At 35.3% G+C, this 18,387-nt stretch overlaps 2 protein-coding genes across 2 annotated transcripts in view; one reads left to right on the top strand and one right to left on the bottom strand.

Moving 5' to 3' along the window:
• The window catches only part of si:dkey-12l12.1 (uncharacterized), a 3,265-nt gene extending 917 nt beyond the window's left edge, over positions 1-2,348 (top strand). The window contains exons 2-6 of the mRNA XM_067435628.1: positions 779-805; positions 1,240-1,320; positions 1,430-1,537; positions 1,769-1,828; positions 1,895-2,348. Of these exons, the coding sequence (XP_067291729.1) occupies positions 779-805; positions 1,240-1,320; positions 1,430-1,537; positions 1,769-1,828; positions 1,895-1,966 (348 nt within the window). The 3' untranslated portion in view covers positions 1,967-2,348. The remainder of the gene's footprint in view (positions 1-778; positions 806-1,239; positions 1,321-1,429; positions 1,538-1,768; positions 1,829-1,894) is intronic.
• Positions 2,349-3,007: 659 nt separating this feature from the next.
• acad11 (acyl-CoA dehydrogenase family, member 11) overlaps positions 3,008-18,387 on the bottom strand; it is a 71,477-nt gene continuing 56,097 nt past the window's right edge. The window contains exons 14-20 of the mRNA XM_067435626.1: positions 14,117-14,189; positions 11,490-11,575; positions 11,160-11,231; positions 10,574-10,728; positions 8,894-9,010; positions 4,679-4,788; positions 3,008-3,613 (exon numbers count right to left, since the gene is read on the bottom strand). Coding sequence (XP_067291727.1) covers positions 3,499-3,613; positions 4,679-4,788; positions 8,894-9,010; positions 10,574-10,728; positions 11,160-11,231; positions 11,490-11,575; positions 14,117-14,189 — 728 coding nt within the window. The 3' untranslated portion in view covers positions 3,008-3,498. The remainder of the gene's footprint in view (positions 3,614-4,678; positions 4,789-8,893; positions 9,011-10,573; positions 10,729-11,159; positions 11,232-11,489; positions 11,576-14,116; positions 14,190-18,387) is intronic.

Consider the following 18,387-nt stretch of genomic DNA (forward strand, 5'->3'; position numbering starts at 1 on the left):
TGGTACTTGACTTTCCACTTACTAAGTTTTCCATTTCTCTGTCTCATGTCCAAAGTTAACATACAGACATGAATACACACACCTGTTCGTGAACTATCACACAAACATGTACTCTTTTAAGATTGCACTTCAGCTTCAGTTTGGTAGGTTCGGACAAATTTTAATAGTATAACAGTACTTGGAAAACGATGCTTTCTTTTTCTTGGCTCTGAATCTTCTATAGGGAACTATGTGCTGATCTCTGGTAGATGTGGCTGGTTAATAATGAAAGAAACACCATAAATGCTGTGCTTCTTTAATCTCTAAATTGTTTTAAAGGAATGCAGTACACTTTAAAATATTGAGGCTGGAAAAGGAGGGATGAAATGGAGGAAGGAGTAGGAGTGCTGAGAGAGTTTAACCTTATTTATTTTAGTTACTTAAAAGAAGTTTAAAATGATGAACAAATAAATAATTTAATAAAACCAAATAGTGGCTCGGTCGTGAAGACAGGTTTTAATTACAAAGCATATATAACTGTATAAGTGCACTGAGAGGTAATATATAGTGGCCAATTATCACAGCTTTATTCAATATTTATTTGCTAATATACAAAAACCAAATGTCTGGCTCAAACGGTCACTATTATGGATTTTTTTTTTTAAACAAACAATCTCCAAAGATTGCTATCTTTACAAAACCAACTGTGGAGTCCAGAAAAACACTAGTTTGTATCAATAAGTTGCTGATAAAATAATTCTTAACCCAAGAATAATCCTTTTTCGTGTTTTTTTTATAGGTTGAAGACGAGCCCTTCTCTTCTCTGGTGAGTCTGTGGCACAGTTCTAAAAGTTTGGGGTCAGAACGATTTTTTTGTGTTTTTAAAAAGTCATGTTCACCAAGGCTACATTTATTTGATCAAAATACAATAAAACTGCAATATTGTGAAAACTAATATATTTTTAAATGTAATGTATTCCCGTGATGACACAGCATTCAACCGTCATTACTCCAGGCTTTAGTGTCACTTGAGCCTTCAGAAATAATATACTGATTTGGTGCTCAGGAAACGTATTACTATCAATGTTAAAAACATTTGTGCTCCTTATTTTTGTGAAAACTGTGATAATATTTTATTTTTGGTTTGTATGATGAATAAAAAATAGAAAGAATATTGTTTTTTGAAATAATAAACATTTATAAAGTGACAATTTCTGTGATCATAAGGCAAATTTGCCAACATCTATTCTCTGTTCCCAGGTAAGGATGCGGAGACAAGCTCAACTCACTCAACGGCCTGGATCTTATTCAGTCAAAGGATCTCCGAACACACTCATTCAGGTGAGAAACACATTAATGCAGTCTAACAGAAGAGAAAAAACATTTTGTAAACTGACCTGGGCAGAACACAAGAGAGTTGGAACATGTAACATTTTGTTCTGTGCTTTAGACTGACAGGTCAAGGCGACATTTGAATGCCAATAAGAAGAAGCCGCAAAGATCTCGTATTGGCTCTTACTCACTTCTTTCCCACGACTACGCAACCAACCCACTACAGGTACATATCTGTGACAGTCACAATAACATTTTAAATCACAAAAGATCAAAGTGATGATATACACAAATTAAATAAAAAAAAAAACAATAATAGTGCAATATCTTAAAATGGAACTAAGATATTATCATTTACTACCATTCTACTGTATAATACAAACGATAATATTTGGCCACCTCAAAAAAAAAAAAAAAAAACCCTGAAAAAATAATAAACTGTGGATCTCTGCAACAGGTAGTAAGTGTTCACAGACACTTCGGGGATGGGTCCCATCCAAAAGTGGCTACATTAAAGGTGAGTTATCTTTCACGTTTCTGACAATTCTGTAAAACGGTAACTACAGCTTCATTTCTATTTTAGGCTGTGAAGAAGAGGTCCAGAAGAAGTGCACCCAAGAGAAAGAAAAATGTGAGGAATAACACATGCTCATGAGAGGTTCTTTGAAGCACCAGACCCACTTACTTTTTCTAGACTTTCTGTTGACTTTCTAACTCATTTAAATCTGAGCTGATGTACTTAAAGAGCATAGACTCTGTTGTGCAGGTAATGTGATCACTATTAATGACAATAATCGGACAGTTCCAGAAATTTAGAATTAAACACTGACGAAAAAAGAAAAAAAAACTTCAATATGAACATGCAGCATACTAAGCTTCGAAACCTGCATAGTATTCATTTAAAAGAAAGTGTATAGTTTTATTATCTTTTGCTAATATTATTCTGTTGTACTAAGTTATATAAGTCTATATACACTGCTTGAACAGATATATCTAAAATTCTTTTGTAGATTCCTGATTAAATAACCTTTCTTTAATTTGGATGGTCTGAATTTCTTCACATAAAACTGATTAGTTCATACTTTAAAGATTTAAATTAATATTTGGAGTAAAATCATTCGATCATTCATATCTTAAGAGTCTGGCTGTCTGATGCATATTGCACACGCTGGAAGCCACTTTCTCAATCTGGAAAGCTCTAATCTGATTGGCTGGCTTTGCCTTCTAGGAGTTGGGGTATGGAGCTTATTTTATCAGGTTTATAGCTGGTATTGTTGGTCAAACAATGGTTTCCTACTTAAGTGGGCGATTTTTGGCCAAGTGCATTGCTAAAGTGGAGTAGAATTTTCAGACCAGCCTTGGCAGAGAGATCAGTGATGCCCAATTAGAGAGAATCTAGAGCTCCATTGTTTTCTATGTGTGCATGTGTCTATAATAAGCAGACTACAATCCCACCTGTGCATAATGTCGTTCCAGTTCTGGAGGAGGGATTGAGAAAATGCACTGGCCCAATGCCTGAGTAATCCATTCAGTGACAGAGCACTAGGACAACCGACATAACACACTCATAAACAAACGCGTGCACATACTAGCAATAGGCCTTTTATAAACACACCAGATTTTTAGGACAACTAAAAAAGACATATTTAGATTTAGGATGGAAATTTTGGGTGGAAGCATGAAACAGAGACACGAAGAGATGCATGAAAATATTTAAACACACACATTCTTCACACCTGTCGCCTGTGAGTAAGAGAGGAAGAGTGCAGTTAACCAAAACAGTTATATTTAACTGTGCTCTATAATGTGCTGTATTACCATTTAGCAAACAGGTACATTTGATTACAGAATTAAAAAGAAACATTACATACATGATTTTATAATAATATTTGATATACATTCAGTTTGATTAGTAAGGCAGATACATTTATTTCAAAGTACAGTCACGTTTCAATTAAAGACACAACTTGAGCTTCCAAAATTGTCTTTCTATTATACACATAATTGTGATATTCCAAAATGCATTTGTCATTCATTATAGATTATCAACTGAAATTCTTAAAGTATGATTAATCACTTATTTCTGTTTGAGTAGGTCGGAATCTAATAGTTGTTTTACTAAGATAGCCGTTAGACTTTTTTAGTAAAAAATGGAGAAGTTTGTGTGTTTACGGTGTTCAAGGTGAATCAGAGTTTAGCTTGGGCTCGTCTTTGTTGGTCTCTTAACTCCATGAGAGCAATAGAGGACAAATGAACCTCATCAGGTCCGTCAGCTATGCGTAGAGTCCGTGCATAAGCATACCTAAAATATAACCACACAAAATGCTTTTAATATCACAACACATCACTAAAAAGCTCTATTCTCAAACAAATGTCAAATAGCTGTAACATGGTTGATTGTTTATGGTACAAAAATAATTATTATAATAGTAATAATAATAATAATTACATGTATATATTTATTCCTATTATTTATAATAACAATAACTTTAATAATAATAATAATAATAATAATAATAATATATTATTATTATTATTATTATTATTATTATTGCTGTCAATCGATTCAATTTCCTTTTCTCAAATTTTGGGGATTAATTTTTTTTAGTATAATTAATAGCCATAATTTTAAACATTTATATGCTTTAAAATATGCAACAACTTTTAAAGGTGCATAATACTCAAAAGAAATCCTACATTACATTTTCTGAAGAGTAGGATAATTGTTGAAATATGATCCCCAGAACATGCACCACCATGCAACTATGAGCCGACAAAGCATAATGGGGGTGTTATTATTTAATTATAATACAAGTTCTCCAAAAAATTGAGCACGTAGAGGTATAGATAAATGTATTCTCTAAAGAAATTCTGCTTTTAATCATTTTCTGATGTGTAATTGTTGAAATATGATCCCCAGAACATGCATCTCCATGAGCCGACAAAGCAAAGGTTACTGGTGGTGTCATTATTTAATTACAAGTTCTCAAGAAAAACACACCATAGAGATATAGAGAAGTGTATTCTATAGATGGATGATGAAAGTTTTTGGCCCCCTGTTCCAATACACTGCCGGCTGGCACAGGGCTGTTATGTCAATGAGGCTGCATTTGTAATTTTGACTTTAATCTCGAAATAAAGTCGAAATATTTCGAGAATAAAATCGAAATATTTCGAGAATAAAATCGAAATATTTCGAGAATAAAATCAAAATATTTCAAGAATAAAATACTTTATTCTCGAAATGTTTTGACTTTATAATCTCGAAATATGTCGACTTCAATCTCTAAATATGTCGACTTTAATCTCTAAATATTTCGACTTTAATCTCGGCGTACACGTTTTCAGGAATCAATAATTTACTCACATTTCTGCAAGTGGGAAGTCATCAGACACTCCTGCACCCCCGTAAACCTGAATGGCACAGTCCACTACCTTACTTGCCATCCTGCCTGCTGCCACCTTTATCATAGCAATCTAATGAGAGAAAAAAATATTCCGACAAGGTCAAAATCTTAAACGTGGGTGGCAAACAGATCTGTGTGTATACACGAGTTTGTTTTGGTAATGTCCTTCATTTAAGAGCGGTCTAATTAAAAAGAGCCACACTGGGACCTTACAGGCATCAGCATCTCTACAGGAACATGCAGTAAAAACTAATAAGATTACATCTCACTAACATTATACTCTGATGTTTCGTACAATTATAGATTTGTGTGGATCTGGTATGCATCCAACAAGACATTTAATTTTGAATACACAGACATGAGAAGATAAATATGAGATCTGAATTCATGTTTGCCCATCTGCTGGAGGACTGGGCCTCATTATAAACTAATGTGCACATATTTATTATTCAAAAATAGGCTTTATACAGTGATAGGTGTGCATGTATCTACTTTCAAAACCCCCAGCAGGAGACGTGCTTAAGCTGTTTGGATTTTTTCCGAACCCACAAAATGAATCAAACACAAGGTGTTGACTCAGCAAGGAGGAAACAGCAGGTAGGCTAACATTAACAAAATCGCTGCAAAAATATGCTTCATCACTTTCTAGCTGAAGCCTGAATGCTATGTTACCGTGACTACAGCCAGCGGGATACGGAGCCTAACTATTCTGGCTGACTCTAGGGAACTGCAATGTGTGCAAATGGCTCCTGCCACAGCTGCAATGGAACACATGGCAGACCTGTTCGAGTGGATAAGGATATTTTTTTGTAATACATGAATACCACCATCTAGCAGCATTAAAGGAACACGCAATGATATTACAGAGCGTCTGAAAATAGGCTAACTTCCATCAACAAGGCTAGATGGAGCCGTTGTTTAGGCTTTGTGCTAAGCTAGGATAGTGGTGGGTGCTTCAGACAGATTTATGGCATGCACGGAGATGAAAATGGTATGTAAGGACTTATCTAACTCTGGGGATATGATGACTAAGTTAAAGTCCCAAGAAGTTGGCGTGTTCCTTTAAGCAGTATGTATGAATAAACATGTCGGTTTCTGATACTGGCCAATTGTTAATCAATGGTTAAATAATTGTGTCAACTTTTTAGAGGGGCAGTGGCATACGTTTTTTAAATCTTTTTGATGTCAAAGTAAGGAGCACCTAAAAGGACATGTTGATAAGGGGGAAAATGAAATGAGAGGAAAAGTTACATTTCATGGCTTTTGAGTTTCATGCAAGGGAACTTTCGTTATATTTCAGCCTAATATGTTGATTTGGTGCTCAGGTAACATTTATTTTTATTATCAATGTTCAAAACAGATGTGCTGCTTACATTTTTGTGGAAATTGTGATACTTTTTTTCAGGATTCTTTAAAAAATAAAAAAGTTCATTGAAAAGTATTTATTACATTTATTATTAAATTGTTTGTAACATTATTATCGTCTTCACTGTCACTTTTGGTCAGTTTAAAAGTATTATTTTTCTCTTTTAAAAAAAATCTCTTACCACGAATGTTTAAATTGCATAATAATAATAATAATAATAATAAATGTTAAAAGCATAAAATATAATAATAATAATAATAAATGTTAAAAGCATAAAATATAATAATAATAATAATAATAATAATAATAATAATAAGCAGCAAAACAACATTAGAACAATTTCTGAAGTATGTGATTATGTGACACTGAAGACTGGAGCAATGATGCTGAAAATTCAGCTATATCATCAAATATAAATACAAAATAGAAAACAATTTTTATTGTAATATCTCACAATTTTTATTATTATTATTATTATTATTATTATTATTATTATTATTATTATTATTATTATTATTATTATTATTATTAAATAAAGGCTGCCTTGGTAATTAAATATATGAGACTTTTTTCAAAAACATACAAAATTGTAATTTTCCAAACTTTTGACAGGTACTATATAGATAATCGCAAGGTTAATAATATACATGTACTAAAAAGCACACAATTTTGACTTAATGGAGTCTCTACAAATAATTGTTTTTTACCATTTGTATAAAAAGCCATTTCTAAGAATCTGGCCCAAAAATCCCAATATTAAATTGTAATGATATTACCAGGTTTTCTAAGACTGTATGAACTCTATTATTATCATGCTCTGTTCAGACTCTACTGCTCTCTGGAGTTGGACACATCCCACGTGGACACATAACTTCTACAGATGCATCTGTTGACGCGTTGTGACAGGAGATGAGCTCTGAGATAAACTGCAGGAGTGTCTGTGTGTGTGTTATGAAAGGTCAGTCTGTCAGAGTTGATTTCTGCACATCTTCTATCATCTTTTGGAGTGTCAGTTCATGTGTTAGGTAGGAGCATCTGAGATCTTTAAAGGGGTGATGAATTGAGAAATCAACTTTCCCTTGAGCTTTTGATATATAAAAAGTCATGGTAATATAAGAATATCCTCTAAGTTTCAGAGCTGAAAACTTCCTTGTTAGTCAAAGAAAAGCTTGTATAGACACCAGGCTCAGCAAACGGTCCTTTGCTTCATACTTACGTCATTGTGCGATGAAAAACTGCCTATACAGAATCAACAGCGCGTCTAATCCAGTAGCCCATCACAGAATCATGGAGGGCTTGTGCTAGCTGGTCAACAACAATAAACATGCCGAGGAAGATTAAGATCTTGCGCTATTCCTGGTTGTGGAAGAACACAGTCACCGCATAAGCTTCCATCGGACCCTAATATTAGGAATGAGTGGTTGAACTTTATTTTTAATGAAGTTCCAGCTCACGTGGGGAAGACGAATTCACTTCAGTTCACCACGGAATCGTTAGTAAATGAATCTCCAGTCGATGCTGGATATGGATCCGACAGGAATGGTGCAACACACTTATGTATACTTTTTAATATGTGATAGTATTGCATTGTTATAGATCGTTTTGCTTATGTGTACATGTCACATAGACAGAAACATACCACGCTGGACTCGTTTGGGCCAGGGCTCGCAAAGCCCGGCAGGCCGATGAATCTCATTATATTCTTATTCTGCAATTCTCTCTCTCTCTCAAGTTGACATCTGAAGGGTGGCATGCGCACATGTATGTGTGTGTGTGTGTGTGGTTCACCCTTATATCGTCCGATCTTGTGGGCTATGTGTAATATTTAAATAATAGTCCAATCAATCGCGGGTGGATAAAAAATAAATAAATCATTGTGTTTGTTTAATAAAGATGTTTATGAGCCCTGTGATTGAGAAAATCCTTCCGGTTGCCGCTTCTCCCTCAATCTCTCCTCTCCCTCATGTGAACCAACCTCCCGCAATCTCTCTTGAAGCCAATACAGAAGAAATGTGAACTGCAATTCCTCAACTGGCCACTAGGCTCCAGAAGGGAGCAGAATCTCTTTGAGCCCCAGGTTAAAATTCTCAACTTTACAGCAGAAAAAAACACGTTTACAGCCTGGTACAAATTGTGGTTTTGGCCTATAAGGTTAATTTTGATCTTCATGACAACTGTGAGGGGGGTGAATTTTTTTAAAACTAATTTGTTTACTTTATATAACGCCTTAAAGTTCTGCATAATTAAGGGCGTGGTTACAGGTGGATAGCCATTTATCTGCCGTCTATAGTAATCACCTAAGCTCCGCCCACATCCCGTCGTTTTGCCCATTTTCTGTTTTCCGGGAGTGACACGCGATGACCTACTTTAAGATTCAGAACGGGAATCCTATGGGTGACATCACGGACACTACGTCCATATTTTTTTACAGTCTATGATATGAACTGACAGGGGAGCTTAAGCTCATTAAATATGCAAATCTTCTCCAATCCTAGCCGTGGGCGTTTACTTCTAAGTCTCCAGTGTGGCACGCCCACCAAAAGCCAGCGTTTTGGAGAGAGCCTCAAAACCAGTGTAGAAAATAGCCTATTACTTATTAGTTATAATGTTTTTGAATGTAAAAAACACACAAACATCATTAGTTGACCTCACACAACAGTATAATTTTTTTTTAAAGCCAGTTCATGACACCTTTAACAATGTGAGAGACAGACATACAGGAGTAAGGCAGACTTTAATGTGTCAAGTAAATTTAATTATTTCAAATGCAGTTCAAAGAATGTCAGATCGTATCAGAGAAAAACTTTACCTGTTTCCTTGCAGCCTTGTTGCCCTGTGTGTCCAGTGTGTGAGCAGCATGTAATGTTAACAGACGTGTCTGCGCAATGGCAATTCGACACTCAGCTATCCAATGAGCTACCACCTCCTAGAGCCAGAAACAAACCCCATTATTACACCTGAACAATAACACACTGACTAAACTAAATTACAATATTGATACATGAATTACAAATACATTAACTGCAATACAAATCTCATCCACTTGGTGTCAGTAATGAGCAGTTGGCTAGGAGGTAAGGCCAGCCAACGATCAATCAGAGCAGATTCCAAAAGATTCCTCTGGCAAGCATCTTGCATTACTGAGGTCTAAGACTCTCTATGCACAATAATATTTAAACAGAAGACTCATCCACTCCATGGTCTATTAGACAATCCTGAAAGACGAATGGCTTCCTCTACAACACAACATCAGGATACCCATGTGAAAAAGAAGTACATTTTAGCATACTTTTATAAAAATGTGCATACAAAAAAAAAATACACTTAAAAAAATAGTTAATTGCAAACTTTATGTTTTTGGATACTTAGCTGCATTTAAATTGTAATCAAAAAATTGATTATAGTTCAAATGTATTTTATATACAATTAGCTGAACTTAAAGGTACACTGTGCACATTTTAGTGACATCTAGTGGTGAGGTTAGAATTCTACTAAAATTATGATTAAAGTTATTAAACTAATTATACAAATAAAATTCATGTATTAGGTTTTATTTAATTCTATAAAATATAATACTGATATGCCAACATTGTCGCTATATGATAAATTGAAATAAGCTGATAACACCACTGTTTTCTCCAGTACGACTGTACAGCCAAATCTAATTTTGTTGCAATATTATCCTGTTTGACACTGTGAAGCTGCTTTGACACAATCGTGATTGTAAAAGCGCTATATAAATAAAGTTGATTGATTGATTGATTGTGGTTGTGAATTGCAACCCGTCACCCTTGCCTTTTGAAGCACATAGAGAGGCTACGTTGGCTGGCATAGGAAAAAAAAATGTTGTCGTCTAAGACAGCAGAGTAACTAGCACTACGTTGAGCAGTTTGTCCGTTTAGGGATACTGCAGAAACATGCCAGTGCAAAATGGTGACTTCACTGTAAGTGTATGTAGATAGAAATCTCATTCTACGGTAATAAAAACATAACAGTTCGTTATGTCAGGTCTTTATACACCACTGAAACAAAGCACTGAAGTTCCTCATAAATAGTACACACTGCACCTTTAAATAGTGATTTATTTTTTTATTTTTAAATTAAATGTAATTTCATAATTACTTCTACTGTCCATGAAATATGATTAATGTGTAATACAACATGTACTGACAAGCATTTATTGTAAATTAAATGTACTTTAAATGTAATTTCTATTCATGTATTTAAATAACAAATGAAGCCTTTTATGATCTAAAGTATATTACAAGTGCACATTCAATACACTTCTTTTTCACAAGGATAGTATGACCCCAAATCTTCTTTAATTATAATTCTGGGGTCTCTTTTTATTTGCCTCACTTCATTTTTTACTTTCTTTCTAATGATAGTGTCAGGTTGGGCATCAAAGAGTCTAATCTACCTCCAGAATATCCAATGTAGCACACATAACAAAGAACAACAACAAACTTTACGTCAATCACATACATACATGTTGGTACAGTCTCTTTCCAAAGGCTTGTCTATGAGCTGCACGTTGGCATAGCAACTCCAGTGCCCACTCTGCCAGCCCCACGGCCCTCATGCAGTGATGAAGTCTACCTGGCCCCAGTCGTCCCTGAGCGATCTCAAAGCCCCGCCCCTCACCTACAAACAACAAATCCACAAGCAAACAATCAATCTATTGAATTAATACATAAATAAAAAGGCAACCAGACAGTAATCAGACTACTGCACAACTAGTATATAACAAGCATAAATCTGTGCATGGCAAATTGAGTCGTTTTATAACCAGCCTTGGGTGCTTCCTTTAAGAGTTTTAATCAATATCTATTATGGTTTAATAAATTAATTCCTAGAATTTTTTTTTAAGCCCTGTAAGTGCCTAGGGTGCTGACATTATTTAAGTTTTTGTGGGCTCATTAATCTGCAAGAAGAGTACAAAAACATACTCACACACAGAGTATGTGCGTACGCGCACACACACACACACACACACACACACACACACACACACACACACACACACACACACACACACACACACACACACACACACACACACGAATGAATCTCACCAAGAAGAATGTTGGAAGCCGGAACCCTCACACTGTCAAAGTGGATCTCAAAATGGCCACCATGGATCGCATCTACAGAAATAAACAATATTTCACCATGTAGTAAAAGCAAGGAAGCCCTCTTTAATCTGTGTCATCAAATATCCTAGAAAGATATGGTAAAAAGCCAGGTGTAGAAGAACAGAGAGAACCAAACAGAGAATATTGTAGAGAAAGTGAGAGAGAGGCTTTAAAGCACAGAGATGAAAAAAGACTGTCAAAAGAGGGAACCTGAGTTGACGATCTGATAAGCTTCATGTGGCACTGCAGATTGTGTTACTCAGAACTCACCATCCTGTCCAAAAACAGTAAGCGGCCTAATCTTCTTCACTCCTGGAGTCTTCAAAGGGACCAGGATCATGGTGTGCAACCCATGCCTGAAAAACATTTGCAAATTTACACAAACAAAAAACAGTGAGCAGACAGTAACACTTTACAATGACCATTTTACACGTAACACATTCATATAATTTATCATAATTAAGTAGGAGAATGTTTTATGTACATATTTTACTTAATTTATCATAATTAAGTAGGAGAATGTTTTATGTACATATTTTACTTAATTTATCATAATTAAGTAGGAGAATGTTTTATGTACATATTTTACACAGAGTACATGATTTGTTCACATCCAGTGATGAACAGAATTTCTATACAGTTTTTACTTTGTGTTTTTAACATGTTGCCTGTGGTTGCTATGGTGCTTTTGTAAAAAATTCCACAATCAAGACGTTATGATATTCTGACTAGATATGGTCCAGAATGTTTTCATAACATTGTACATCAAATTTAAGTTTTTAAAACATCAAAGAAAACTCTCATCTTCCTATAGTTCATTCAGAAACAAAGTCCATAGAATGTGTCTTCCGTAAGAGATATTCATGAGATATGAGGATGAAGCAGTTTTATCTTTGCACTACTTGGATTCAAATAAAATGCAGATAAGAGAAAATTCTTTTCCACTGCCAAGGTCGCTATTTACTGCAGTCGCTATTCACTGCAGAAAGCATGTACTGTTAGCAGACAGAAGACGGAATTAAATGATTCTGTAAAAAGAAAAGAAAAGAAAAAAACAACCACAAAAGACATGGAGGAGAAGGAAGCAGGAAACAAAAGAAGACTTGGAGCAAGATAGAGGGAGAGAAAGAATTAGCGAGCTCGCATGATACCATGTCATAAAAAAGAGAATCAAAACATATACAAGTATGCATACTATGACCACTGACAGGTGAAGTGAATAACACAAATGATCTCTCCATCACAGCACCTGTTAGTGAGTGAGATATATTAGGCAGCAAGTCCTCAAAGTTGATGTTTTAGAAGCAAGAAAATGGCCAAGCATAAGGATTTGAGCGAGTTTGACAAAGGCCAAATTGTGATGGTTAGACAACTGGGTAAGATCATCTCCTAAACTGCAGCTCTTGTGGGTCTGCAGTGGTCAGTATCTATCAAAAAGTGGCCCCCAAGGAAGGAACAGAGGGAAACCAGCGACAGGGTCATGGGTGGCCAAGACTCACTGATGCATGTGGGGAGTATGTTCAAATCAAACAGACAAGCTACTATTAGCTCGATTTGCTGAAGAAGTTAATACTGGTTGTGATAGAAAGATGTCAGAATACACAGTGCATCACAGTTTGTTGCGTATCAGGCTGCATAGCTGCAGACCAGTCAGGGTGCCCATGCTGAACCCTAACCACTGCTGTATATATATATATATATATATATATATATATATATATATATATACACAAGTCAATTGTTCTTGCACAGCAGTATCTATGTTCACAACAACCCACATACATTAATCCACCTTCTCCATACTGTGTATTTCTACCTAAGTGATTTTTCAAACTGTAAGGTAGCCTGATAAACAAAAGAGTGTTTCAGACTCACTTTGTTGAATCTTAGGACTCTGTACCTCCGATTTGATGGTAATAATTCAAACTCTTTGTGTAGGACATGATTAGGGTCAAAAACCATATTATTAGCCAGCCTTAACAAGTTGTTATAATAAGCTGAATCATAAAGCTTCTCAACGGGCTGACCTACAATTTTTCAACAGATTTTTAGTTGATTAAACAACTTTGTTTCTGACATAACAGAATTATGCAATATTGCAATATACTCATTATAAGAGGCCTAAAGAACAGTAGAAGAATCTGTTTTCTTACTCCAAATGACCTTGACTAAATACAGCCTTGGTGAGCAGAAGAGACTTCTTTCAAAACATTTTTAAAAAAATCCTATAGAGCACAGACTTTCGAACAGTATGTGTAAGGGTATAACAGTATATTGTGTTAAATGCAACAATATGTATCACGAGTAATGACAATTTATATTGTGTACAGTTCACCCCAAAATGTTTGTGGGTCCTGATATTACCAAATGTCTTATGTTTCCAGAAAAGTGGCCCTTATTTTTTTTAAATATATCTAGTCAGTGACAGATCGAAAGCATATTTGTCTAAAATAATTCTGTATTTTCAGCTTGAGAGTCATGAACATGTGTTATATATATACCAGTTATTGTTCATATTTGCAACAGCACAATTCTATTTCTCTATTTAAACTCTATGTCTCTAAATTTGTATCTGAGAGTAGTACATTTTTAATATGCTTGGCAGTAAAATGGGATTAAAGCCTATATAGTCAGCTTAGTGAAAGAATGCAGGCAAAGCAGATCTCAGAGCTGACCACAGAATCTCATGCCAGAATGTGTGTGCGTGTATTTGCAAAAGATCTGCCAACATCAGCAATACATTTTTCAAAAGAATCTGTGTGAGGGAATTTGCCCAGCCTGCCTAACACAATTCAGGTCCAGAAAGTGATCATATTTATTATACAGTGCCAAACATTTAACCTGGCTATTTTGCTGATAGAAATACGTTTTTGGCATGCGTGTCAGAGATCCAGTACCTGTTGCTGTTTGAGTTCAGTGACTTGCTCCTGCATAAGACAATGGCAATCTCACACTTTGGGTTTCCAGCACCTGTCAAAAAAGAAAAAGAAAAATAGAAGTTTAAGTTGCTGCATTATAAATAAATAATAATAATACAAATATATATATATATATATATATATATATATATATATATATATATATATATATATATATATATATATATATATATATATAAATATATACACTTTCACGTGTGCACAAGAAACTTAAAAGTAGCATTTAACTTTTGGTTTAACTTTAATTTAGATTTAATAGTGTGTGAAATTTCCTGTGTGGTTGGATGTGTGATGTCTGATAGCTAAATACCATATTTGGTAGGAAAAACAAAAATTTGATATTCATTTAATTTTGGATTATACAAATTTGAACGTAGTTCCTTCAGAGTAATTAAAGCTCTGAAAAGTTTGGCAGATTTTATAAAACCAGTATCTGTGGAATGGAATTCTGCAATCATTTAAACTTTTATGTTTGATTCTGATTCATTTTAAAATAATTTTTCTGAAGTGATCCTGCCACAAAGGCTGTTTTGGGGTGGTTGCTGAGATGTTAAAGCTGCATTACGTAACTTTTCCGTCAGCTTGAGAACGAAAACAAATTCATAGCTTGATGACGCCAAGTTTGAGCTCAGAATCTTGGAACAAATGGTCTTCACCTCACAGCCGGTGGAAAAGAATCAGGATAGGACTCAGGCAGAAATAATGTTCATGGATGCGGTTATTAGCGTTACTGTAGTATGAAGCAGAGCAGGACCGAGTGTAGAGGAAGCTGAGCAAGGCTGCTGGAGCGATTGTTACGCAATCTCCTATGATACTTGTTGCACTGCAGTAAGAGTAAAGCATTTCTGCCAAATAAAACGGAAACCGAGGGTAAAGCAGATATTACGCAATTTACAGGGCGATTCCCTTAGACGTCCCGGGCCCTTGGTTAAAATAGCGATTTTCTCACGATTTACAAATAGTTGGAAACATTTGGGATATTGTAAAAACTCAACTGAACAAAAAATATAACATTAGCCTGGTGATTTTTAGTGGATATTTTACTGCAAAAATCCTGCATAGAGCACCTTTAAGCACAATATGCAGCTGTCAAACTGTTCTGTTGCGTCAGTGTCTCTAGAGGGAGCTCTTTCTCACACTGACATTCACTTTGCATGTGCACTTCTGAGCGTAGCACTAATTTCCTTTGTACATGAACTGCAGTCGCTAGCATGTGCATGCACTTACACACACACACACACACACACACACACACACACACACACACACACACACACACACACACACACACACACACACACACACACACACACACACACACACACACACACACACTTAAACACTACCACACTCAAAGCCCTTATAACGAAAATCATTCACAGACTGCCATGATGTACACCATGACTTAACACCGCTATAATTCACAGCAAAGTGAAGAACACACATGCAGGCTTGGAGCCAATCTGTGATCCAAGGGACAGATGGGTGTGTCCCACGAACATTCTTTTCTTGCTTATTGTCCAGTTTTCTGACAAAGGACATAAGGATAGCAGATCAACAGGCCCTATTCAGCAGAGAGAAGGGTCAGTTTGTTGAATGTATGATAGGTGGGTGTGATACGAGCCTGAAAGAAAATGGTACAAATGGTCATACCAACATGTCTATTTACAAGATAATAAAATAAAATAAACAACTTACTTATTTTTCCAGTAAAAATGACAAACCATCCTTAAAAACCCTACCCCATCCTGAGGTTTATTTTAAACCTCACTAGATAATGTCAGATTTATTACTAGAAAAAATCAGCAATGAGATAAGATAAAATAAACTTCATTTAAGATACATTTTCTGAGAATAAGTTGTATATTCTCATGCAATTTGCTTGTTAAACAATTGTAACTTGTTTTAAAGATTTTATGTGAGAAAAAATGACTAAGAACATTCTTGCAGTACACATCGTAAATTCATCAAATACATGGCTTAAGACAAGACATAGTACAGTACACCTATAAACAAGATAATAAATAAAAGATTGATATTTACTCTACATTTATATATATATATATATATATATATATATATATATATAAATAACAATATATTTAATAACAATATATATATAAAAATACAACATGCATTTTTAAGACTCAACTGCAATATCCAACTGTATGAGGCAATTCAAAATTATTATTATTATTATTTTACAAAATAACTACACTTCCTGTAAACTAGCCCAATTACTACTTTATTCATGAATCATTCATTCAATCATGGATATAAGAGAGTTTTTTGGAGACATTTTGTGCTAAATAAAGCCACACATTTCAATTTCAATTTTTTGCAATATACTTAATCTCAGCAATATACTTAATCTCATCAATCAACCTGGGGACTATGGTGATATCTAGTAGCCTATAAAATTATTTTAAATTAAATTATTGAAATATTGAAGATTCAGAATGGAAAAGAAATGCATATAAAGTTTAACACCACATTATGATGTAACCATATGAAATTTAACCATAAGAACCCACAAACTCCCACAAGGTAACATTTTTACACACTGACTAATGTGCCTTAATGAGAGCAAGACGCTCAATCCAAAAATCCACACAGAGGCACACCTTAGATTTTAAACCACACAGAACACACCCTTGAAACAAACACTCAAGGTTCACAATTTCTGGAAAGACTAGTGTTTTTCCTAAGGAAGAGTTAGTCACTGTATGCGTGTTTGTGTGTGGGTGTGTATGTATAATGCTGGCAAGCAACTGTCCCTACTTTAGTAATTCTTCTGATGAAAACATAGGTTGTGTTTCTCGGGGTGTGATATAACAGACTTGTCCTTTCATGTCTGCAGGTTGTCCCTGTACAAGCAGCCAAATACGCGACCGTTAGCTCCATGGTGCATTCCATAAAGAACAGACACCATCAAACAAACAAATCACGCCGAGCCTGCGGAATGCCGTACTCCCTCCAATAAAAGGATTACATTCAGATGAGCTACTGCGAGGAATTACACCAATCAGGCGAAACCCTCCATTAAATCGTTTCACACTTCACAGCTAATATCCTCAATGAACAAGACATTCTTTAAAAAAAATAATCACAGCCGCTACTTTCCTACACAAACACACTAAATGTCTGCACTCGGAAAAGAGTTGTTACAAGACTGTAAAGTTAATTATGCACAATGATTTCTTGCACCAATGCCTATAACTAGTTCGGGGAAATATGCCAGTTGGGGAAAATACCCCTAATTTATGTTCCTCTGTTCCAATAGCCAACAGCACAAGGATTTAGTTTACTGTACATGAATAACAAATGCTTCCGTGATTGATTCGATAACTTCAGAAGATACCTTTTATTATGAATGCACAAATATGTGTTGGTTATTATAACCCTAGACTGCATGGTCTAATCTAGAACATTAACATTGAGATTGATAAATATTCTGATGTTAAAGTCAGATGATATGCTTAATGCAGGGATAAGAACTCAACTTTGTACAAGATGTTTTATTCGTCTCCATATTTGTTTGTTATATTTTTCCCCAGAAGTTGTCTGGAAATATTTGGGTGGGAGAAAAATGAGCTGCTGTTCCCTGCCCCATTTCGGGTATAGAGCGGATCCATTACATCTCTGCTATATTATCTGCAATAAGAATTAAGGAGAAGCAATATGACTGACATCAAAAATAATGGTGTTCAGACCTACACACTGATCAGACATAACATTATGGCCACTGACAGGTGAAGTGAATAACACTGATTATCTCTTATTCACAGCACATGTTATTGGATGACATATATTAGGCACCAAGTGAACATTTTGAAGTTAATGTGTTAGAAGCAGAAAAAAGGATTTGAGGAAGTTTGACAAGGGCCAAATTGTTGGACACCAAATGTCTAGACGACTGGGCCAGAGCATCTCCAAAACTGCAGATCATGTGGGGTTTTCCTGGTCTGCAGTGGTCAATACCTATCAAAAGTGGTCCAAGGAAGGAGCAGTGGTGAACCAGTGACAGTGTCATGAGCGCCAAGGCTCAATGATGCACGTGGGGAGTGAAGGCTGGCCTGTGTGGTCCGATCAAACAGACAAGCTATTGTAGCTCCAATTGCTCAAGAAGATAATGTTCTTTCTCAAAGTCAACAACTTTAAGAATGAAGCAGGAAGTTTCCTAATGGTTATTTGATACATTTTATTTAGTTGTTGTAGAGTTTTTTCAG

This window comes from Pseudorasbora parva, chromosome 24 (genome assembly GCF_024679245.1).
Source record: "Pseudorasbora parva isolate DD20220531a chromosome 24, ASM2467924v1, whole genome shotgun sequence".
Classification (NCBI taxonomy): Eukaryota; Metazoa; Chordata; class Actinopteri; order Cypriniformes; family Gobionidae; genus Pseudorasbora; species Pseudorasbora parva.